This window comes from Cyanistes caeruleus, chromosome 1 (genome assembly GCF_971803275.1).
Source record: "Cyanistes caeruleus chromosome 1, bCyaCae1.hap1.1, whole genome shotgun sequence".
In the NCBI taxonomy this organism is placed as follows: Eukaryota; Metazoa; Chordata; class Aves; order Passeriformes; family Paridae; genus Cyanistes; species Cyanistes caeruleus.
Genome location: NC_141701.1, coordinates 104,759,113 through 104,784,097, shown reverse-complemented (window position 1 = coordinate 104,784,097; position 24,985 = coordinate 104,759,113). Strand labels below are relative to the sequence as shown.

Below are 24,985 nucleotides of genomic sequence, written 5' to 3'. Positions count from 1 at the left end.
CAGTCATTTTCTTCACATATCAGCTAATATATCCAGGCACCTAGGTCTGGAAGGATGCATTGTTTTGAAAAGCAGGTCAAATTTAATAACACCTTGCTAGAAATACTCTGTGACTGGGTCAGCTCCCATTTGAATATCTAAACCAGTGTCCAGGTTTTCCAGAACAGTCACGGAAAATTGAATCTTAAACTGTTCTGATAATATGACCTTAAGTACCACTAAAAGAACACACTGCATCACTTTTGTGAATTTATATATTTTTTGGAGGAAACCTAAATGGAAACAGCACAATATAGGTGAATGGAAATATTTGGAGTAAGAGAAAGACAGAGGAAGCAGGGCAGAATTTGATTCTAACTTTTTGTCTGTGTTTCCTACAAAAGCAGTTTAGTAACTACTGTGCATTTCTGGAAAGTCACATTTTTTCCTAAAGAATGCAAATGAAAATCTGCTTGTTACACACACACACACACACACACACACACACACACACACACACACAAACACACACACCAAGGGAACCTGTATCATCCTCTTGGCCAGCACAGCTACAGCCACAGCACAGTTGGCTGATGCTTTTTGCCTGTTGTTCCAAGTCTCAACACAAGATTAATGGCTGGAGAGGGAGAACAAACCCTACAGCCTGGAGAAATTTCCAAGAAAACAGAAAATGTTGGTAACAACATGATGTTACGCTGACTGTATAAACATAACTATATTAGGCACTTATGCCAAAGTGGGGAAAAAAACAAAAAGGAAAGGATAAAAATGTTCACGTCTATAAAAGAAAGAAAGAGAAAGGGAAAGAGACACAGAGAGACTGTCACCTCCAGCTAATCCAGCTATGACCCAACCACTACATTTTATCATTCCAGCTGAGAGCAAAATACCAACCAGAAATTGTTTTAAAACTTTCAAAAATAAATACATTAAAAATGACATAATTTCTATAGAACTTCAACTTCTGCTGTGGGAGGCTGATAAAAATAATTAACGTCTTGCCCCTTTCTCCCTAAATGCATTTACAGTTGTCACCAGAAAGCTTCGTCCATGCCAACATTTATGAGAAATGGAGAATTTTAAACAAGCTGGGCCAGTATTGCAGCAGTGAAGGGTTTAAGATGCCACTGTTAAAAGAGGAAACCCCCAAAATGGGATTGGTGCCTCTGCAGTTATCTCTAAGGTTTTGTCCACTCTACTCTCATACCCCCTTCTTAGTTTTAATTTAATTGGTTTTGCATAAAAGCTCTGATGTTGAAAGAAATTCCTATTTTTAAAATTCCTCTGAAGCTGCTTCCTGCCCCTGTGGCTGTCTGCTGCTGGACAAGCGCTTCTCCTTCTCTATTTCAATTAAGAGCTGTGAGGAGATCAGAGAATGGCATTTTCTACACGAGACATCCATATCTTTAAAGTTAAAAACCCTGAGCCTAATTCATTTAAACCATTAGGTTTGTAAGAATGAGCTGGGAAGTCCTTTCCTCACCCCTCCTCAGCCTCCAGCCACCTTACAAACTATGCTCTGTCCCAGTGCCTGGCACCCTTCTGATTATTTTTTTAACTGATGCTGCCCCAGCACTTTTCCCAGCTGACATTTTGAAGAGTACAGAGGCACAGATCCTCATCTATTCATCAGGTGGGCCACAGACCAAAGACTGAACACAGAGTTCCCCAGCCACCCCAGAGGGCTGAACACTGGAAGTCATTGCTGCACGATACCTGATTGAGAATTCAAATTGATGGCTACTCTTTAGTAATGAGGTTTTTTTCTTTATTAAGTTGTGGGTCGGATTTTTTTAATAGTTATATCTGCCAGTTCAAAATGTACAGAGGTTTAGGTGTGTTAAATTTATAATTTCTTGGGATGAGGTACACTGTACAGGGATATTCAACAACATGTTTGAGCTAAAGGAGGAACCTCTGAACTCGGAAGCAAGCTGCCAGGTGTTGACATGATGCCTTGACTGCCCAAAGTGTCCTGTTTCCCTGACACCTTGTGTCACTCCAAACCAAATGGGATGTGGAGAGAGACTGGATGTTGTATATTTACATTCTGTAGAGTAGGACTTGATGTCCAGTTAAATGACAAATGAATTTCCTGAAAAATGAATAAATTTTATATTACATGTCACTGAGAGGTGTGGGTCCATTTGAATCCCTATCCCAGTTTCTCCATAACAATATCCAATGTTTAAATAGCAAGAAAAGTTGCTTTGCATGTAGGCAGGCTACAAAACAGTGCATAAAATTAGAACTGACTTCCTAGTGACATAGTTTTCTTTAGAAATGACATGCTGAGAAAAAAATGAGGCAGTAATAGGCAGGTTTTTCTGCAAGACTTTTACAGAGATGAAAAATATCCCTTCTAAAATAAAGTCTTTTAAAAATTTGGCCATAAGAATTTTTTTTTTTTTTTTCAAAATGCACTTTTCACATATTCAGCAGCTTTGCTATAAAAGGCTATCCCTGAACGGAAATATCCACCTCCACAATTCTTAAAATATCATCTCAGGTTTTTGATCATCTAAATGTTAATTAGGATGCTGGAACGCCATGGTAAATAAACTAACAGCTATTATTGAAAGAAAATGTCCCCGTCCCCTAAACACTAAACATGCTAAATCACATCTAACATTCTTTGCTATGAACAAACTGGCACTGATCTATTGATACCTACTTTTGTGGATAATTTTCAAGACTGATGAGACTGTGCTTATAGGTCTTTCAACTGGGCTGCTTTGCTGAGGAAGAAAATATTTCAGAGAAGAAAGGCATAGACCTGCCTGTGGGACATGATGGTGCCAGAGCTGAACAGGACAAGGGAACGTGGAGAAGTTAAGCCTGATGTGTTATCTCAAATGAGGACAAGCAGAGATGAATGGCTGATTTTGGTCTCAGTAGTATTAGTAAATGTAGCATTTAAGTAACTCTTCTTGAGGTGAAGATGATGAAAGTCAGATTTCGAACAAGATCTCCATTTTGACAGACTCAGCTTATTTGCACCTGTGGTCTTGCATGTTTTGAAATGAAAAGTCATCAGTTTCAGCCTTTTTTCCCTGTATTTTGAAATGCTTTGAAAAAGCAGTTGAATTTTGTGGGGTCGTTCACATGTGCCAAAACCTTTATCTTCCAAGGGCCTTGTACCATTACAGAGGAGTTGGAAAACAGAAACCAGAAATTTGAACAAAAACTATGATGTGAAATGAAGACCAGGACTGTGAACTTGCTGAAAATGTGGGAAATGAATTACAAAACAAAAGAACAGTCTGTCCTCAGCAAAGGGATTTAATGTCCTCTCTTCTCTTCAAATGGATTTTTAATATAGCCTGTTTGTTATGTGGCTCCATCATCATCAATGGGCTTGAAATGAGAGACTGCCATTTGCCAGAAGATCAGGAAAATCAATTAGAACTATAAAATGTTTAATTAAAAAAAATCCCAAAAACCCACAAAATCCTATTTTATATATACATACGTATACATATACATATACATATACATATACATATACATATACATATACATATACATATACATATACACATACACATACACATACACATACACATACACATACACATACACATACACATACACATACACATACACATATATACACATATATACACATATATACACATATATACACATATATACACATATAGCCAGTTGTTCACTGGCCTTCTGCTGTTTCAGACTTCTGAGCGTTTGGGCTCTTTCCTTCTGCAGTAAAACCACTCCCTCAGCAATGCAAGCTCCCAGTGTTGTTGTTGCAGGTCTGTGTTAGCACAAGCTGAGTGGCAGTGCCTGCAGTGATGGGCCTTGCATGCAAAATGCTGGTGGGACTTAGCAGGACCACAATTCCTCTTTCTCCCTCCTTTTTCCATTTTACAGTAGCTAGTGATTGAGATGGGAAGTGGAGCAACAAAATATAACTACATGTGACTAAAAATCTAATGCTTGGTCAGGATCTGGCCACAGGCACAGATTTCTGTTCCAAAGCCATTTCTTCCCTTGGATGACACATAGCTAAGGAGGATTTCATTAGAAGCTACAGGTGCAATTGCCAGCATGATTTGTTTGGACTAGAGGGAATTCAGGGCACCACCATAAATAACTGGGTGGTTACACCACTTTGGTGGGATCTGTTTTCAGGGAAGGTATTTCTACAGGTAGTCAGAATGTGCTTCTACTTTTCAGAATTTTACAATCACATTTTTTAGCAAAACATGTTTCAGTTTCTTTTCCAATATATACAATCACAGAATCAATTAGTTTGGGAAAGACCTCTGAGATCATTGATCCAACCTATGGCCTAACAACACCTTGTCAACCAGACCATGACACTGCATGCTATATCCAGTCTTTCCTTAAACACTTCCAGGAATCGTAACTCCACCAGTTCCCTGGGCAGCCCCTTCCAGTATATTTTCTTGTTTTCTGTGAATTCCTCCTGATTTCCAACCAATGGAAAAACATCCAAGTGAAACCTTTCACACCAAGTGCAGGTTGGGGGAGGTGGGGGGGTGGGGGTGTTGGTAATTTTTTTCCAGAAATAGTTACTGATTTCAGTGAAATCACACACTCTGGGAAGTAAAAACACTTCATTTACAACTGTCATCTGCTCAAAGAGGCAATCTCAGCCTTCACTCTTATAACCTGAGAGAATCCTTTACTTGACACATAGCAGTACTGGCCTAAAGCACATCTACAGGTATACTTCCATGTGGCACCAATTACTAATTAAATGAATAAGAAAAACTTCTGTCAAATGATGGACATGGACAACTCCCTGCATGTTATAAAGGAAACTACAATGAAATCACAATTTTCAACTACATGTCATCTTTTACTGAGCATGTCTTCAGAATTAAAAGTCAGGACCCATGTGCTTGCAGCACCCTTCAATGTACGAGGTAAATGTATGTCAAAGAGGAAAACAGCTCTGGATTTTGTATACCTGGAAAACTAAAATTTTGGCAGTTCAGAGAAGAGCACTGGAGAAGTTGTGGTAACTTGCATTCCTGTTACCAAAGCAGGAAAGCACGCGATGATCCATGTGAGCCACAAGGATCACTGCTCTCTGAGACATCTTTCTATATTAAGGACAGCAACAAGCAAACGTGGGTAGGCATTTTACTCTACATGATGGCACTGTGCTATTTCTTGCAAAAGCATTTAAGTGCCTCATTTTAAGATTTCTGCAACTCAGAGTAAGGTAAAGCTTCTAATAATTCTGCTTCTAGATAATGCTTTTGTCAGCTATTCAGCATTGTAATTATCCACATAACAGTCATGCTCTGGTAGATAAGGACTCTAAAGAGAAAAATAATGTTTTTGCAAGAAGGTCAGCTTTCGAGAAGATGCACTTAATTTGCTTATCTGTAAACACCCAATATCCCATGTGAGCCCTGGAAAAAGTACATAGCAGGACATAAAAAATAAAAAACCCCACTTGCATTCTGCTTCATCCCTTGGCCTTTAAAAAACCTTGAGCTTGCCATTATGTTCTTCAATAGAACTAATACGAGGAACAATGGTACCAGGAGCCTACTCACTACTGAGTAGGGTGTTTGGTGGTTTTTAATGTACTTTTTGGTTAAAAATCACCATGGTTAGCATAATATTAAAGTATTAATTGTAGATGTTCTAGAAATGCTTATTGTTTTCTATCTAATTAAACAGCAAATGTTGGTCAACATTCTTTAAAGTCTCTTTTGACTGAGGATTAACTGCAGTTTCATATTAATAGCAATTTCCCCCAAATTAAAGTGAGCTTGAAAATTATCTAGTAACAATTGTGAAACATGTCTGATGCTGCTCAAGGACAAATTAGAATTTAAAATATATTTCCACCCTCTTTTCTCAGCTAAGCAGTTCCTGATTATCCAATTTACTGATAACATTCTTGCTTCATCTCAGAGGAGGAAGCCCTCCTGGAGGATAAACAAACTAAATATTTTCTTCTCAATATTTCTTGAAAGTATGTTTAACTCTTTGTTAACAAAGAAAAATAATAATTTAATGCAGGAATATGATGTGGCTCCCTGTAGCTTTTCTACAAATGTGGGACTGTATGACTTGGATACATTCTGCCATGTTTATCAAAAAATGGGAGTAGAAGTAAGTGGAGCACACCTATACTGCTCACACCAAATGTGTTTCTATATCTTTCCTTCTGTTTATTCCCACTGTATTTATTGTAACAGACAAAGTATCCACTGTTGGGAAATTTTGAAGAGTAGAGATGATATTACCTATACCTAACTGGTCTATAACTAACAGTTCAATGCATATGGTACAGTTAGGGTAAATTAATACTTCATATTTCCAGAAGTCTTTTGTTTGGCCCTTCTTACAGGGCTCCACTCAGAAGTGGGGAGGTCTATGCTTATGGAGAATTATTAATTCAAGAAAGAGATTATAGGATAAGCATTTATAATTTCAATCTAATAGGGTAAAATAATTATTTTACACCAATTTTTAGCAGATGCATGTTAAAAAATATAATGTTTCTGTTAACCTTAGTACAGCAGAGAGAGATGATTTAAGCAATTCTCACTCATGCTGACTCTCAAAAGCACTAGAAGATTTAGGTGCCCAGAGCCATTCATTGCCATCAAGTGAAACAAAGTGTCTTAAATCCAGGAGTAAATTTAGTGGAGGGAAGGAGGAGGTAGAGGCAGGGATTGTAGATCATTTAGTAATATATTGGATGGTACCTGGTACCACTTATTGAAAAGATTACACAACAGCCCTTTTTCAATGAGTCACAGAGTGACTGGGTCTGGAAATGACATCTGGAGACCATTAGGTCCAATCCCCCTCTGAATCATGTTCTACTAGAACAGGTTGCACTGGATAATGGCCAGATGGGCTTTGAAAGTCTCTGTAACATGAAACTATGTAACCTGTCTGGACAACCTGTTCCTGTGCTCTGTAACTCTCACAGTAAATAAGTTCTTCCTCATTTTCAGATGGATCTTCCTGTTTCAGTTTGTGCCTGCTGTCCCTTGTCCTCTCCCAGGGCACCACTGAGCCTGGCTTCATCCCCTTGCAAACCCCGCTTCAGGTACTTACAGACACTGATGAGATCCCTTCTGTTGTCTTTACTCCAGGCTGAACAACCACAGCTCCCTTAGCCTGTCTTCTAAGTGAGGTGCTCCAGACACCCAATCGTCTTTGTAGCCCTCCACTGGATCTGCCCCAGGAGCTCCATGCATCTCTTGCCCAGGAATCCCACAACTGCACACTGCACTCCAGATGTGTCTGAGTAGAGGGGCAGGATCACCTCCCTCAGAGTGCTGGCAAAGCTCTTCCTAATGCACCTCAGGATACCTTTGGCCTTCTTGGTCACAAGGACACTGCTGGCTCTTGGACAGCCTGTTGTCCACTGGGACCTGCGGAGCTGCTTTCCAGCAGGTCAGCTCCCAGCGTGTACTGGTGCCTGGGATTGTTCCTCCCCAGGTGTAGAGCCCTGCATGTGCCTCTGTTGAATTTCTGGAGCTTCCCCTCCATACAACTCTCCAGGCTGTCCAGGTCTCACTGGATGTCAGCAGAGGACTCTGGGGTATCGGTCACTCCTCCTGGTTTTGTAATGCCTGTGAACTTGCTGAGGGTGCATCCATCCCCTCATACAGGTCCTTGGTGGACGCACAAGACTGGACCTGGTACCAACCCCTGGGGAACACCACTAGCAATGAACCTCCAACTGGACTCTGTTTCTGCCATTCAACCAGTTCTCAATCCCTGTCATTGTCCACTCATCCAGCACTTCCTGAGTTTTTCTACAAGGACGTTATGGGAGACCATGCCAAAAGCCTTGCTGAAGTCAAGGTAGTCAACATCTACCACTCCTCCCTCAATTAACCAGCCATTCATGCCATCACAGAAGGCTATCAGATTGGTCAGGCATGATTTCACGATTCTTCCTCATGAACAAAACAAAAGGAGTCCGAATTCAGCTGCTTTTGAAATCTTTCTGTAGGGAAACACTTAATAATAAACAAAACAAATTTATACTGTAGTAGTAATAGTGTCTCTGGAAAATAGATGAGGGAAGGCTCGGCTGTGGCTACACAAGCCCTGCTCCAGGGGTATGTCCTCCCTGCTGGAAGCTCTTTACCCTTCTCTACAGCAGACAACTCTCCTTCTGATGAAGTGGCAACTCTTCCCTCAAGGTCATCTGTGTTGGGAGATGCTAGAGAGGCTAGGAAGAGTGGAGGGCAGAACTGAATGAATAACATTATTTTTTTCTTTCATCCTGCAAGATAAGTAAAAATGCCTTTTTTTTTGGTTTTGTTTTTTCCAATATCTCTGTCCAAAGAGTCTTCCAAACTACCATAGCCTTGGAAAAAGTCAGTTACAGTCATGCTTCCAGGAATATTTCTACTTTGTCTTGTTGCCAAGAAGTGGGGATCAATCTGTGACCGTTTACTGTGGCTTTGTCTACCTGGAAAATGCTGGATAGAGGCAGGTTTGGAGCAAGCCAGAATGCCTACTTCATGAAATGAGGCAGCAAGCTTAAAAAAAAAGTCAAGCATATTTTTTAGGAGAGAGCTGATCAGACTGGAGGCAGAAAGCACTGTGTCATAGTTCCTGTGAAATTTTTCTATATTTAATAAACATCCACATAAATTACAGTTATATAAACACTTCCTCTAACCATGGAGTTTTTCCAGTACTTATTAGTCGCAGTTACTGATAGTCTAAGAGAAGAAGTTCAAATGCAGGATCTAACAGAAAATCTAACAGAAAAACCAGAGCTTCAGTCTAGATCTCTTTCTTTCCTTTATTCCTGCATTTGAAAAGCTTGGCCAATTTATCAACTTTGAGGCTTTCTGGAGGATTTTACAATACAGCTTTGGGGATAAAGGGGTTGAAAGTTCTAGCGGCCACAACTGCACACTGAAATAAAGTAATGCAGGCTGCTTTTAAAAGATGAAGTGAGAAAGAATTATTCATGGTACTTTTTTGGCTGTCTGAACCTCCAGAATGACTGGCTAAACCAGAACAGACGGTGGTAGGAGTGAGTCAATTCTGAAGGGATAACACAATTTCACTGCTTAAGCATTATTGATTAATAGACTGAAAGGAAGCTATGCTACAGCTATGTTTTGGTTTTATCTTTTTTGCTTGTTTATTTGTTTTCCACAGGTTTCTCTAACTGCAATCTGGTTAGTTCCCTGAGAAGACAGGTACTGAGTTATTTACCTCCAGAGGTGCAAAAGTCCAGAGACTCTGCATCCAAACCAGAAACCCAGTTGCCCTGAGAACATCTATAGATGCAAAGATTTCAACTACCTAAGCCAGGGTTGGCATGACCCAGAAGGACCTGGTTTTGACTGTTACTGGACATTGTAGACCATAATTTTTTCTGGTCTTCCTGCAGGTTTGTTCCAGACAAACATGCTCTAACAGGCATGCCAAAAAAATGGGTGTTTGATTAAAATTCTGTGCCATGGTTAAGGTTAAGAATGGAGTGAAACAGTTAAGTACACTTTGAAAACACAAAGAAAGACAGGATATAAACAAGCAGATATTTCTTTAAAACACAGCTTTGAAAGATTCACTTTAAAGTAATATAATTTTAAAAGCAAAGCTCCTGACTTTTTGCTGAATTACTTATATTTGATTTAGATGGGAATACATTAATTGCATGTAATATGCTTGGAATATGTGGAAAATAACCTTTTTTTTTTCCATGTGAATCAGCACAGGAAATGATCTGCAAATGAGTAAAACGCTGAGAATTCTACAGATGGAGGTTTTTCTTAAAAAGTACACAATATTTTTCAACTGTAGAGTACTGACATCATGTTTTCTTCAACAGTGAGGTGTCACAGAGATGATTGATGACACACCAGAGACTGAAGAGGAGCAAGAACTTGCTTCTGATCAGAATAGTTTAAGGCTGTAATATGATGTAACATTAATCTAACAATATCTATCTTTGCTGGTGATAGGCGGTTTTGCCTCCCGTAATTTGCCGCTGCCAAAGCTTACCGTTCTTGCTAAACACAGAAAATAGCAGATAACACCATGCAAACTCAACAGGTATCTGACTTGGTTTTCTTTTCACTGTGATGTAAAATAAAAAACTCATAAAACCAGTGTCTCCTAAATGATGATCGAGTAATACATTCCACAAGACACTTTGATTTTCAAATTTTCCCTTGCTGGGGTTAGATATTAAAATAGTAATAAATACTACTACTAAAACCAGCAAATTAATGGTTTTCTAAGAGATGTACTGTGAGAGGATGTTCAAGGGTGGATATGTTTAGGAAAATATGTAGCCCTCCACGAGCTGAAACCTCAGTCCTAAACTAACCGATGTTAGGCACTCACAGCAGCAAAACAGTGAGTGGGAGAAAGAAGTACAGAGTCTGCTCCAACGCACTATTGACTTGCTCTGAAATTATGTGAATTATTACTGTTGAATTCATGATTAGAAATGATGATTTTATTGGAGAATTAGATGCTGTAAGAAGGCCCCATTAATGTAAAATGGATTCTGCATGCACTCTTCAAAGCTCCCTCAAATGTGAAATTTCCTCCATTATTTCATTTGACAGAAAGTTACTGCTTCTGTATCAAATTTTCCTTCTGTTTACTGAGGTGGAACTTGAGTCCCAGTCTAGTGCAATTAGTAGGAACATTCCAGCTCCTGCCTTTAAAGTGAGGTATGAAGCACACTATTAATACTCTTTTTTTTTCATTTCTGAAATCTAACCAATAAACAGATTTTCTTTTAAATATGTTTCATTGCACTCTGGGATGCATGAAAAACATTTGAAAGAGTAAGTTTATTGGTACATATATACTGATTGCACTGCATCCCAATGGCAATATTTGGCTCACAGTGCCCAGGAATCAAAGAGAGATGATGCATGTATTTTCTCCTAGTAAGATATTATTTCAAGTTAATTTTGCTGTGAAAAGAGCAGCACAGAGAACCTTCCCTCTGCTCCATGTGTCCTGTTCGCTCTGAAGCTCCAGACGGATTCTGCCACATGAGTGAGACTGAAGCAGTCGCTGCACGTTCATGCTGTGCACTGTTCATTACACTGCCGTGTACCAAACAGAGCTGCTCAGTTCATAGTTCAGAGTGCCATTTAAGGTGAACCTGGTGGCAAAATTGGAACCATCTAAAGTCAAGACACAATTTTCCTGGAATCTTTCCTCCAGTCATAAAAACATGTATCATGTCTTTGCCTTTATTGTCATCAATGAGGAATTTAAAGACATAGACTCATTACTCTTAAATGTCACTGCCTGTGAAAAATGCAAATACAGAGAACAAATAGGCTCCATGTTTCGAGAATAAATTCAGAGTCCCTGAACAGAAATTAGGCTTTTTCAGTCTGTCTTTGAGAGCAGGCTTGACCGGGTTTCCTGAAAGCTGCCTGTTTTGCCTCTCTACTCCTATAATCCACAGTTGTACAACCTATATGGATTAATTGAACGTCAAATAGCAACATCGAGATCTACCACGCTGCTTAAAATACAATACAGCAAAACTAGGCATGACTGCAGTAAGGATCAAAGTGAGAAGATGGCAGGAACAGAGATGTTTTTCTATTAAAATTAGGGCATCTATACTCTAGGGCATCTTAAGGTAAAACCCTCAACATCTTTTCTGCCTAACCTCCAAGCAAAGATGAGCTGGAGGAGGTCAGAGCAATTCACCTGAGTCAGACTGCTACCAGACAAAATAGGTCACATTAGTTTCTTCAGCAATTATAAAAGGCTTCTTTAGCTAATGAAGTGGCTAAGATAGAGAACAGAAAAATGAAACCCTGAGCAGAGAGAACAGAAAAAAGTTCAGAAAGCACGGGGGCGGTTAAAGCTGATGTTTTGAAGCTTAAAGCTGTGCTTCAGGACTTTCCTATTCCAGGCAGACTCAGAGTGCCCAGCAAAGGAGAAGGGCAGGAGTGTTTATGAACTGGATTTACTCTCTGCAAAGTTTGCTGCCAGCAATAATCTGTCATGAGCAGCAGTATTTTGAAACACTGCTGCTGAGTCATGCAGATTTGTGATGATATTTATCTCCATACAACTTCACAAGAAGCCAGAAATTCAAGGAACTTATATCTGCAGTATATGTTTCTGAAAATAAGCTTTGATAGGTCATCCATCCACATTACTGAAGGAGACAAATTCTGAGTCTTTTCCCTATATAAAGTTATTTCAATTAACTACTCTTCCAGACTTACTGTCAATTTCTGGAACTTCCCTGATACTGATACTTTTCTGCTTCTCTCTTTCATTTATTTTACCACTTCAAGTAAAAAAAAAAAAAAAAAAAAAGTCTTTAAAAGACTGGAAAATGACACCAAAAAAATGTGATTAAAATTCCTTAGTTTCCTTGGATTTAGTACAGCTGTGGTGAAGCGAGAATATAAGTTAATTTATGGAACCAAGATGGTCTTGCATCAGTTTTAATGTTCTGTAGACAGCTGCCTTTTCCAAAGACCACAAATTCCTCACACAAGTGGGGAACACTGAGCACTCTCATTTGAAAAATGATCAGTTCTATCAACATCTTTCAAGAACTTACCATACTGTTACCTAAAAGGCAGTGACTTCCATGCCAAGGGACATAAGCTTCTGACAGTAAGCTATACAAATTACAGACAATACTTTGTACTCAAAGACCTGTACTACTTCTACATGAAGCTAATTCAGTATTTAACTCCTTGTTCTACCTAAAAGGTGAAAATTGTGTCACTCACACTGGCAAATTGCCACTGAATTTACTCCTGCTCTACTGTGCTGGGACAAGTAGAAGGAAGACCAAACTGTGTGCACTAGCCACAAGGATGTGAATTTCCCAGATCAGATTTCTGAATAGCAGCTCCTGCAGCTTCCCACTGAGGTGACCTTGCAGGTTCTACACCTCCAGGCACTTGTACTTCCCTCTTGACCTCTCCTTGCACAGCCCTATGGATGATCTGCATGAAGGCTGGCTTTTTAGGTCTTCACACTGCACTGAAAATTACCTTACAAGCAGGGTTCAGCAGGGAATTTTTTTTCTGCACACTAGAGACAATAACAAAATTATCTCCTGTCTGTAAGTCAGTCAGTTCCTGGCCAGAACTTACATACTCATGGACAGCTTCAGAGAGCAGATAGGCCTGGCTTTCAGAGGTATAAATTAGTAGGAGGTTTTGTGCATATGAGGGATCAGGCTGAAGAAACCCAAGAAAGTCCGCAGTGTAAATTAGGCTGTTGTATTTGGTTTTTGACCTGGTCTCCCAAAATATTCATCCTAGACAGCCAACACCCACACCCACACAAGCAGATAAGAGCCTACCACCCAGCAGATGCTACTTCTTGTCCCTTAAGTGACATTTGGGACAGCTGGGGGAGGTAAGTATGGTCACTGTGGAAGGGAACTGGGGCAATGCAGGATGTGAGGGCAGACAAGAGAGATAAAATTACTGCCGATTAGGCATCAGTGGAAAAGAGTGAGGATAGTGGCCACATTTGCAATATGGGTTTCTGCTGCTCCTAGTGTAGCATACAACTTGTGCTTTGTGCTCTGTATAACATGAATGACAGACGAGTTTGATTCCAGCTGAATCCTTCACCTGTTATTTCTCATAACAGTATGTGTCTACAAGGCAAGATATCTGTCAACAAACGTAGAATTTGTGTTATCCTGTGGCAGATATGACATAAATCCAGAACCTCTCTGTGTGAATATTCTCAAGCAGACATCTGGGCTCACAGAAGTTAGAGAAAGATCATCCTGCAAGTTCTAGCACGGACACACAATGAGATTTTAAATAAAATGTTTCTTACCGACAATCATATGGTTGCAGACATCACAGAAGGTTGGTTTTTTGAAGATGTGCTCCTGGAAGATGTGAGTCTTGTTGTTTTCTGACAGCTGTTGGGCTCTGGTGGGCGAAGATGCCTGGCTTTCTGAGTTGGGGAGCTGCCCAGTGCTTGTGCTCACCTCAGGCATCAAGTCTACTTGCAGTTTCACATCACTATTAGTCCTCTGGAAGAAATTGTCTGCACTTTTACTCCGCAAGCTTTTTGTCTTGAAGGAGAGAGATCGTTTCAGCTTCTGCAGCTGCAACAAATAAACCAGTTATAATTACTATTTTTTCTACTGTGAAAGAAATGCGAGGCTCTTGATTTTGGGGTGTGCTGTTGCCAAGTGAACCTGGGAGCTACTGTCAGACCTTGAATCACCTGAACAATAAAACTGACTTTAAGATTTAACCATCAATTTCTGAGCAAAGAAAGCAGATCCCAATCAGAAAACAACTTACCCTACACATGTTTTCTGATGGCAGAAATAACTTGATAGTTCTAATGAATGCTTCTTCTGGTCTTTATTTGCATGTACAACAAAAAAGAAGTATTGCTGAAAGTTATAGGCATTGGAGAATATACTCTTTGTATTCAAGCATGAGGGAGTTTAGAGCATTATTCATCCTCTAAGAGTACTTAATCAGCTTGTAAAGCCATTACAGGAATAGCTGTTAAATGGTAGTACATGACAAGTGAATTCAGTAAATATATTTGATATACTTAAGTTTCTTGAATTTGGCAGAAACAAAGATTATAGGCATTTTATATTATATGTATTTTAGATTATATGCATTTAATTAGCTTTGACTAAGAAATTCTACTTTTATTTATTTTTTTGAAGGACAGAAGTCTTAACAGCAGTAAGAGGGTAATTAGCCGGCCAATTGATTGTTAATTAATACTAGTTAGCACACATTCACGTATGTTCTTGTACATTGTGTGTTGATTGTCAGACTATCAAGCACCATAATAAGGCATTACTAAATTAGAGTGGTTAACTCAAACTCTGTAAATGCTCTTGTGCCATATCAGCCATCCTCTTGTTTTTCATCCTCTTCCCCAATTTTGTGAACTTGGTTGGGAAGGGTACTGGAAAAGGCACCAAAATGATCAGGAAATTAGCCACACAAATTTGTGGGTTTGTCAGCTCCAACATCCCACAAGGAGAGACCAGGTAAAAGGAAAGCCAGCTCAGAGTCTGCTTTGTGTTTGCCCTTTGTGAAGTGCAATAATTCTGTATCACCTTTCACTCGGCATTATTCAAACCACTGCAAAATAATTTCAATCACGGCTGCTATTCTCTGGGTGAATGTGATGTAACAACTGAAATTTTCCATGCCACTCAGGCTGTCTGTGGTAACCAGCAGGAATGGTTTATATTAGAAACTGTTTATGTTAGAAACAATGATTATTTGGAATCATAATTCACACTAATATAGAGGGAGGGAGTTTACATGCTTTCCCAAAAAAAGCATAGACCTGGTACGTCACACTGACTCAGTGGCCTCTGAGTATTTGCTCTCCCTAGGTTCTGTTCCTGATCCATCTGATTTCTTTATGATGTGGCTGACAGCACACTGTCAGAGAGGAGAGTCAAGACACTCTGGGGGGAACCGTCTCTTCCACTTTCAGAAACAAAAAAAGGAGAGGGAGACACCAGCTCTCTACCCAATGCTTCACAATAAAATCCCAGAGTCATAGAAATGGACAAGGAGCTGCTGTTGGCTCCAGTTAACAGTGTTTAGGATTACTAAATGGAAGCAAACTGCATTCTGCTTCCTGAGCTGTTCCTCTACAGGGGCTTTGGTAGTAGGGAGGCATCAGAGCCTGGAGCCCACCCCACATTCACTCTCTCACCCAACAACTCATTCTGGGAGGAGCCCAGGATCCAAAAGAGGGAAATACCTATCTGCAAGAAACTCTCAGTCTCTAAGGGAAGGTGAAAATAAGAGCAATTAAGTAATTAAATGCCAACTATGAGGTAAATGCAGTTTATGGTTTCTGACGCTCTTTCAGCTGAAGACTAAGTCATGGACTGATTGAGCCTAAAACTCAATGTAAACTGCTCCATCAGAATGTGAGATCTTGCCTCTTCCTCTTGGATGTTAAGTTACAGGGTCTTGAAATCACTGAGGTTATTCAGCTCTGAGATTACTTCATCTCACCAGTGACAGCCAAGATGTCAACAATAATTCACCTCCTTGCTCCTGAAACCTTTCTCACTGAAGTCAGACCTAATTAGTGTAGCAAAACACAGAGAATTACACCACCACAAGGTGACTGAAATGGCATCCATCATTGATTTGCCATCCATTCCTACAGTGCCATATGAAGCTAATTAAATTCCAAAAACACTGTTCCTGACAGAAAAGGAAACCTAAGCTGTGTGATACAGTATTTGTTTTATCGTGAAACAGCAGTCCTGCTTGTTTGGACAATGTATGCAGAACATTACTATCCTTATCCCATTCTTCTGTGCACAGCTATTTACCAGCCGAGGAGGGATCTACCAGCAGTTTTATCTCCACCAAGCAGAAAAGTCAAGTTTTCCAAAGAAGACTAGTCCAGCATTCAGGCTACACCTCCCCAAACTTACAGATAAACATTCAGTAGCATGGAACTGCATATTCTGTGCATTCCCTCTCAGAAAGTTCAGAGGACACATACCCAGGAATGAATTGAGCAAGTTACCTTCATATATTTGACAGGTATCTCTGCACAAGCTGATAGTCCTTTCTGAAATTCACTGAGCACCGTCCTGTGTTCATGTGGGTAAATAATTCCCAGCCAAGATGGGCATTCTTGTCAGTAGCCAAATACAAATTTCATGCCCATTTTCATTCAGACTGGAAGACACCTACATGTTTGGCTTGTGTTGTATACCTAAAACACCAGTGGAAGTCTGGGACTATTACATCCCAAACAGGTTATATGTGTAGATAAGTGACTCTGAGAAAATGAAGAATATTGCCAAAATTTAGGACATTGCACAACTAATTACACATTTTAATGTTAAAAATACCTCTCAGATCTGCAGGTTTTATTTTACTTCATGAGTAAGAGGGAGTATACAGGGCCATAGAAGATTGGCATCAGGTTTTAAAATCAGATCCAACTTTCCTTTCTCATATTAGGCTCATGAGAGAATTTGAAGTAGGGCAATGGTATGTGATTGTTTACTTAGGAAAAGTTGGCCCAAGCAAGGGCAAGGGCTGGTTGTTATACATGTATAAACTATAAAACCATAAAAGCTTAAGTAATTATTAGACTGCAGTTGAGTAAGCATCACTTCCCTTACTTAAATATCACCATCTCCTCATTTTGAAATTTGCTGTGGATTATCCTCATAATTTTATTGCAAGATTTCAAATGTAATTAAATACAAGTATATAATAAATGTCTGATTTTAGTCTGCTGTAAACTGAGTTAATGCACTTGTGCTGTCACAGCTGCTATAACATTTACCTGAGGTGGGAATCAAATCTTTTAATAGAGAGAAACTTATGAAACTTTATTATTTATACTTTATTTCTGCAGAGTGAATGAGTCCAAAGTTAAAGCTTATGAAGAAATACTACAAAACCTTGGGAAAAAACCCTGCAGCTAGGGTTGTTCTACACTCAATACTTAACTGTTCCGTGAAAAATCATGTATTGAGACTGAAACAACCCCTTGACCAAGCCCAAAAAGGCTTTAAGAAACAAATTTGAAATAAATCTCCTAAGACTTTCACATTTTCTCTATTGTGAACAAGGCTGCAATTTAGCTTTCATTTAAATAAAAAACCCATTCCCAAAAGTACAGGAGGTTTTCTAGACTTGTGTTAGCATCACAAGACTTCACAATGTTGACACTTCAGAAACATGAGCCCTTGATATTAAAGCCAGGAAGGTCCTGTGGTTTGAAATTAGAGTAAGAGAAAAATCTTTGATTCTAGTTAAAAGCTTTTCATCAGTCACACAGATTCTCAGTGACTGCACATACTAACCCCACAGGCAAGATAGAGACAAGTGCAATAGCTCAACCTCAGATCTTGATTATCCTTTTTTTTCCTGTATCTTGCAGCACAATCTCAAATTTCCTCCAAGTCACTGAATGTTCAAGCTTCAAGGGATCAGGAAGCTCTGTTATCAGCACTCCTCCATTCCTAATTCCCCTATACAATAATTCTTTAGCTGCTATAAGCAGAAAACAGGAGGCAGAAAAAGAACAGCTATTCAGATTCATTGCAAGTATTAGCTATGTGCCACTGCTTTTACTGTGAATGGGAATTGCACCTGCCCGCACCAGGACTTTATTTGATGTAATTGTTGGAAAAACCCAGCGTTTTTCTACAATCCTCATTTAAGAAGTTCCCATGAAAATCGGAAAGATGTAAGTGATTTGAGCTGTTTTATAATCCCTAGCTTTGCAATTACAAAGATATGCGTCCACCCTGCAGAGTACTTTATTCAGGCTCCTAAGTGCTCCCTGATATCTAGGAACAATTTTGCCCTTGATTCTCCAGCTTGTCTACATTAGCAGCCAGCAGGGCTTGGTAGAAGCAGATGGGAAGAATGAGGCAGGGGTTGTTGAACACCCAGCATGCACCCATCAGGTTATTTCCCAACACACTTGGTCTTGTTGCCTTCTCAGTCTCTGCTAAACATCCCTGCCAGCAGCAGAGGCTCCTGTGCAGTGTGGGGCCAACGGGGAGATTGTTTTGTACATTTCCACTCAACTATTTTCCAGGAGATATGAATAAATGAGTCCCACTTATCAGCCCTAATTCACTGACTGACCATAAAACCAAGCCCTTATTTTCATATATCAACTGTTTGCTGTATTGTGACTGGACTAGAAATAAACAAAATAATATTGCTTACTGTTATCTATCGCTTTCTTTACACTGATGTTAACAGTATCATTAGATCCACTACAAGTAATTCAGGGTATTACCAGAGTTGCAATGAGCTATCAAGCCAGTTAGAATCCTGCAAGCCTTATAAAATGTAGCTATTTGTTTAGTATGTAGACTAAAAATGCTCTGTCAACAGATTTCACTCTGCTGTGAGATAAACATCCACCTTCTGTGAGGAACCATTTCTTCTTCCTCGCAGCTTCTTAGAGCAAATTTCCAAGTTATTTGACTCTCACATTGTTATAAAAGAAAGGCTTCGACACACATGACTCAGATGATGTTGTGTAGATTTGCTAGAGAGAATGTCAGGTACAGGGTCTGTTACCAAAAGGGACTCAGACCAAAAGCATTTCAAATAAGGGAGAGAACAAATCCTTGATGAATGGCATCTCCTCTACTGAGTACAGTCCAATTTCTGGGTCAAGGAACATTCAATTTGTATTAGCAACTCTCAGAACGTACTTCAGTTGTTTACTTGCATTGTTGAAGGGCTGGATGTTACCAGGGTGTAAGCTACCCTGGCAGCATTTCTGGGCTCCAGCTAGCTGTGCTGATCCACAGCCAACAGGGAACCAGCTCAAATAGGAGTGCTTACTTTTTATGAGCATGAAGGCTAATGATTTTCTTCTTAAAACTCAGATACAAAAGCAAGTGATTTTTGCGGACAGACAAGAGTGGGTTTTTTTACTGATTTTGAGTTGAAAATTCTCTGCCTTGGCATTTTAATGAGCAAAAATAAGATTATAACATGCCTAAAGGCAGTATGCAATTTCGTCAACAATATGTATGTTTGCCGGCTGATGAGAGGAGTATTAACAAGATAAAAGGATATTTCTAATACTTAAGAGGTTGTATTGTTTATTGGCAAAGCACCCATGATAAAACTTGTAAGCAAAGCTGATTTCTTTTCTACCATGTTCTTTCTAAATAATAAATTGTTGGAATGCTCTGCTAGTACAATTAGCTAAACTGACTTCAATTTTAGATGATTTATACACTCTGAGAATCTGGCCCTATCATGTAGATGTGTTTGCTCTAGCCAGCTGTCTTGGAAGCTGCATCCTTTTAATCCACTACAGACAAAGAGGGAGTGTTCATTATTGCAGAATCTGCTACATATTATATTTGTGTATTTTCCCAAACAGATTGCATAGCTGTTGTTAGAACAAATATGTTTGTTAGTCTTGTAAAAAGTAAACAATTCAAACTTTCTGCTTGAATATTGTATTGAAATAGTCAAAGAGGAGACTTTTTCCATAATACCTACCAATAATATTATTAGTGATTCATCGGGTACCTTCAACTACTCTGTTTGGCTCTCGCAGCTCTGATCATCGTCCTCGGATTCCCCTCCCTTTCTTACATTAGTTTTTAAATCCACTCACGGATCCTCAGACCTATTTAGAATACAATCCTTCCTAGGCAGGGCTCTTTCTGTGATTTTGTTCCACACACAGAGTCCTAAACTACAATGAAATGCTCTGATTGACACGACAGAGCGTAGCAGCAAAAATCCTTGAAAGATTCTCAGGGTTTGAAAGCATGAAATCTGAAGGGATGCCCAGGTGTCACTGCCCCCACAAAAGCATCTGTGAATCCCATGTCCTCAGCCCTCTCCTGATGTACTACATCCATGCCAGCTGTGAGTTTCCATCTCCAGTTAGCAGACCTCTGAATTATCAAGAGGTCAGCCTGCACAGCCAAACAGGAGGTTTGCTTAGCAGAGCTGTTCATTCTCTATGACTCTGCTTTGGTTTATGCCAAGCTAAAAATTCACCTGGTTCTCCACAATTGCTCCTGCACTTGGTTTGAACTTAATCCTGCATTTTAATGTGTGTCATCTTTTAACTCTGCGAGGAAGGAGGATTGGCAAATATGTGAGCTAAACATGAAATAAGGTTCATGATGTTTTAAGGCCTGAAAAGATGTGATCCAAATTCTTTTATATATCTTCAAAATTCAGCACCAGATGTGACAAAATAAAGTAATACAGTCCAGTGAGTGATAGATTTGAGGAAACTCAATTTATTAAGTGTATAAATTTCCATCAAACCTCAAGAAAATCCTTTTCTCTCTCTGTTATGTTCAGATCTGTCTACTTAGTCCTGAGCCATAAAAAAGATAGACACTCTATTAGATTTTCTGCAATTGTGACGTACCCTAAGCTCATGTTACCTTCCCTACTAAATTATGTTTTCATTGTAACTTCAAAAGTCTCACAGTAATTTTAAAAGTTTAAAATAGTTTATAAAAAGAAAGAAACATTTGCAAAATTAATACTTGTATGAATAAAAATGAAGAAAAATGTAAGGTTTATTTTTTATCAAAAACTGAGTAAAATTCACACCCAAACTCCGAATTTTATATCTTACATCATTTTTGCTTCTGTGTTTTTGAACAGCTCTCTTTTGTTGTACTCCTTTAATTTCTTTTAACCAAGCTGTATTAGAAAAAGTAATCTAGAAAGAAAAGAGTACATATGATATTATCTTCATGAGATCTAGTGTCTATCAATATTTCTTTGAACTTCCTAACAGGTTTGATTTAAGTTTGTAGGGAAAATGCTTGCAATGACCCTCAACTGTGGTTTGCATTCGGCCTGTTTCTAGCAGAGAATATTTCTCAAATTTGCAGTACTTCAAGATAAGGTCAGAATATCTTTCAGAGAATCTGTACTGTAGCTTTCCGAAGTTTGTAATCCAATTGACAAAAATCAGATTAACAGTCCCAGAGTAAAATATACTGAGTTCACTCTGTTGAGCTCAATGATCATCAATTCTCCCTCCTTTGTCAACATGTTCATAAATCAAAACACTTTTCAAATCAAACTAAAGAACCCTTCAGTCATTATCAAACATCAGGGTTGCAAAATATTTTGTCTCTTGGATCTCCCCTACTGACTCACCTAACAAAAGAGAGGCAAAAGACTCTGCTTGCAGGAGCAGAGGCAAAGACTACAAACCCTGTAGCTATATCCAGGATTCTATTCTCCCTGCTGCTAAATAACTGTTCCCACATGGGTGGCACCAGCTGCAGGACATCCTTTATAATTCAGGTTACAAACAAAAGGTGTCTGGTGCAGACCTCTATGTAACTCCTGCCTCCCTTTCATAGACTGACTACAAGAATTTTTCCTCCTGATGCCACAATGAAAGCTCATGAAGAAAGCGAGAGATTGTTAGGAATAGTTCTTCTATTAAAAAAAAAATAAAAAAAAAATCAGCCTGTACTTTCAATTTCAAGAAAGTAGGTGTTTACAACATCTTATTTTGTACTTTGGGGTTCACCTCAGGTGTCTGGTTGCTAAGCAGCCGGTCATCTCCATACTTTCTCTCTATCAGGATGTTATCTCTTGCCTCTTGAGGTAGAAGGCTTTTGGACTGTTATCTCTGAGGTCTCTTCTGGGAACCCCATATTTTGCATCTCTTTTTGGATAGCTCATTTCCATTTCAGCTTCTAAATGGAACACTGATTTCCCTTTGGTAACTCCTGCTTCAGTCATATATTAATCTTTGCTGTGGTGGATGTGGCACAATGAAATTTGGAGATTAAAAGGCTGGGTTTCAGAGTGATGTAAATCCAGACAGCCCTGCTGAGGTGAAAGAAGATACCTGGCAACTACCTGCTGAGAGCCTACCAGATTGATAATAATAGGACCTGAGTTGTGATCTTTTTCCTTCTCATGAATAATCTGGAGAAAATGTGATTGTGAATGCAAGATTAATCATCCTTGACTGTATCTCATGTCTGTACCTCTATGAAATGTGAATTTCCCCTATTGGTCTTATGTCTCAGTATGACACCCTTGGGCCTCTTAAAAAGACCCCTAAATCACAACTAAAAAAGTTTTTCTGCTAGAAAATGCTGGGTTACCTATAGCAATAGTTTCCACTAATATATTTTACCCATTTTATTTTTTAAATTTTATTTTTCTTAACAGATCTGTTTTATAATACTTTATATAGTAGTATATCTCAAAGAAAATATCTAGCAGAGAGGCTGATACTAACGGAGGGCAAATTAACATGAACACCACAACCCACATATTGAATTATCACATTTGTGTCATCTTAAAACAAAAAAGATGTCCGAGACCTGCTGGGAGTTGTTCTAGTTAATACTCTGTCAGTGTTTCCACTCTTACTTCTGGAGCTCAAAACTTGCACTGCTAAAATTGCTTTGCAATGACAACATGTAAGTGCTCTAAAACAAATTAATTGTCACTGGGCCAAATCTTAAGGTCTTTGCTTACTGCTGACTCCCACTGACTTCAGTGGGCATGTGTCCTGAGTAAGGGCTCAGAGCTTGGATGGATTATTGGAGGGATTTTTTGTTGTTTGCATGTTTTGAAATGAAACCTTTTTCATTTTTTTAATGTTTTATATATTAAAAAGGATTTCTGCATGCAGCATGAAAAGACACCAGGCCACATTTGACATTCTATTACCTGGCTTACTTTATCTGACTTTTCAATTCCCTCCTCATTTTCTTCAACTGGTCTTTTCTAAACTGTGATGCTCCACAACCAAATATAGACCCAGGTGACATTATGCTTCTGCTTCTTCTGTCTTTCCTAGACATTTGTATCAATTCATACTTTATGTGAATATATTCTCTCCAATTCTTGCTTACCTACTGTGCTTTAACTTTGAGATTATTTTATCTTTTTTTTTCAGTCAAAGAAAGATCTAGAACACATTGACAGAAATTGGGTTCTGTATGGACTATTGGCTTAAATGAAGCCCACAGGCCAATATTTTGTCTTATTGATCCCACAAGTTTCTTCACTCCCTTTCTTCCTGCCTGCTCACAAACAGAGATTCAGATCCAAATTTTACAATTTCCATGTTGCCATTTCAAACCCTTCTCAGTGAGAGATGGCATATTAACTTATACCTTACAGAATATTAGCAGTGTTTGTTGGTGCCCTTCCAATTTTTCTTTTTCATGGTTCCTTTCCTCTTGCAAATATTTTTGCAATCTGGTAGAAAATTTTCTGCCTTCTATCTTCTTTTTTCCCTTCCTGAAGACTAACAATGTCTCATCGTGTGAACTCTTGATGTTCTCATCCTTCTGCCAGCCACTCAGGAGACCAGGGCATTTGGCCACCCTGGAAGTGCTGGTTCAGACACCACAAATCTGACAGGATCCATACAGTCCTGGTGCACATTGCTGCCCTGAAACCGCTCTGGCATGAGGTCCTGGATCTGGGGTAGAGCTGATAGCACATGAAGACTAAAGCTAGTTACTGCTCTGGGCTTCTCCATGCTTTACCTGGGTACCCACAAGGTTTCCTTCATCTTGTATTTTTAGTTCTTAAGTCCTATAGCAGCTACCACATACATAACAAATGCTGTGTCAACTAAATTTATTTTCTACCTTGATAAAATTTACCTTGTCATTTGTCCTGCATCAAGTTATCTTACTGTCCACCATGACCAAGATATGTTTATTTTCAGATCCAGTCCAGATCTGGTATATTTTCCATTAAAGCTCTTCTCAAAGTGTAACTTACAGTATGCATTTATCCCTTTAAACACATCTACTCTAGTAACTCTCTAAAGTTCAAAAAGCATTTCCAAATATTTTTGGGAAAATTATGCTTGTAGTACCAAGCAATTCAATTCCAGTGAATCTGTTACTGCTACAGAAAGTTTCCATCTCACTCTGTCTTTAGTCTTTTTGTTATGACTTTTTAGTCATGCCCAGCAAAAACTGCATTCCATGTCCTGCATAAAGAATAGGCCAATTCTCCACATGGAAAATCTGTTTGACTTGATGATGATATTGTCATACAGATGACACACAGTTACTTGGCACTTTATGGAGACATTTGGAGGCCTAAACACTGCTTCAAGAAGTTGACAATGTAAACACGTATATTTGGAGATGTTAATTAGCAGGAGTTGTTAAGTATGAGATTTATGATCTATCTTTGACTCCTTTTGCCTCAGGCTAATCCATTTCTTTTATATTTTTTCCTAAACCTCCAAGCTGCTGAACATATCTTTAGCCAGCTACTGTTTCAAGATCAACCCTGCAAAACAAAAGCATTTTATTTTTATCCTCACCAGCTGCACAATTTTCTTTCTCAAATTACCTCTATCAAAATTTCAAGATTATGACTGAACTGTAAAAATGTGGTTTCATGCTCAGATAGCCGGTTTTGTGTAAAAAGATAGTTACATACACATACAGAATACCATATGCAGAAAGGTAGAGAATTTAAGACTATAAATCTTTCCGACGAACTACATT

At 39.0% G+C, this 24,985-nt stretch overlaps 1 protein-coding gene across 1 annotated transcript in view; it reads right to left on the bottom strand.

The window, feature by feature from the left end:
- STAC (SH3 and cysteine rich domain) overlaps window positions 1-24,985 on the bottom strand; it is a 69,979-nt gene that overhangs the window by 32,321 nt on the left and 12,673 nt on the right. Inside the window, exon 2 of the mRNA XM_023919458.2 lies at window positions 13,807-14,083. Within this exon, the coding sequence (XP_023775226.1) occupies window positions 13,807-14,083 (277 nt within the window). The remainder of the gene's footprint in view (window positions 1-13,806; window positions 14,084-24,985) is intronic.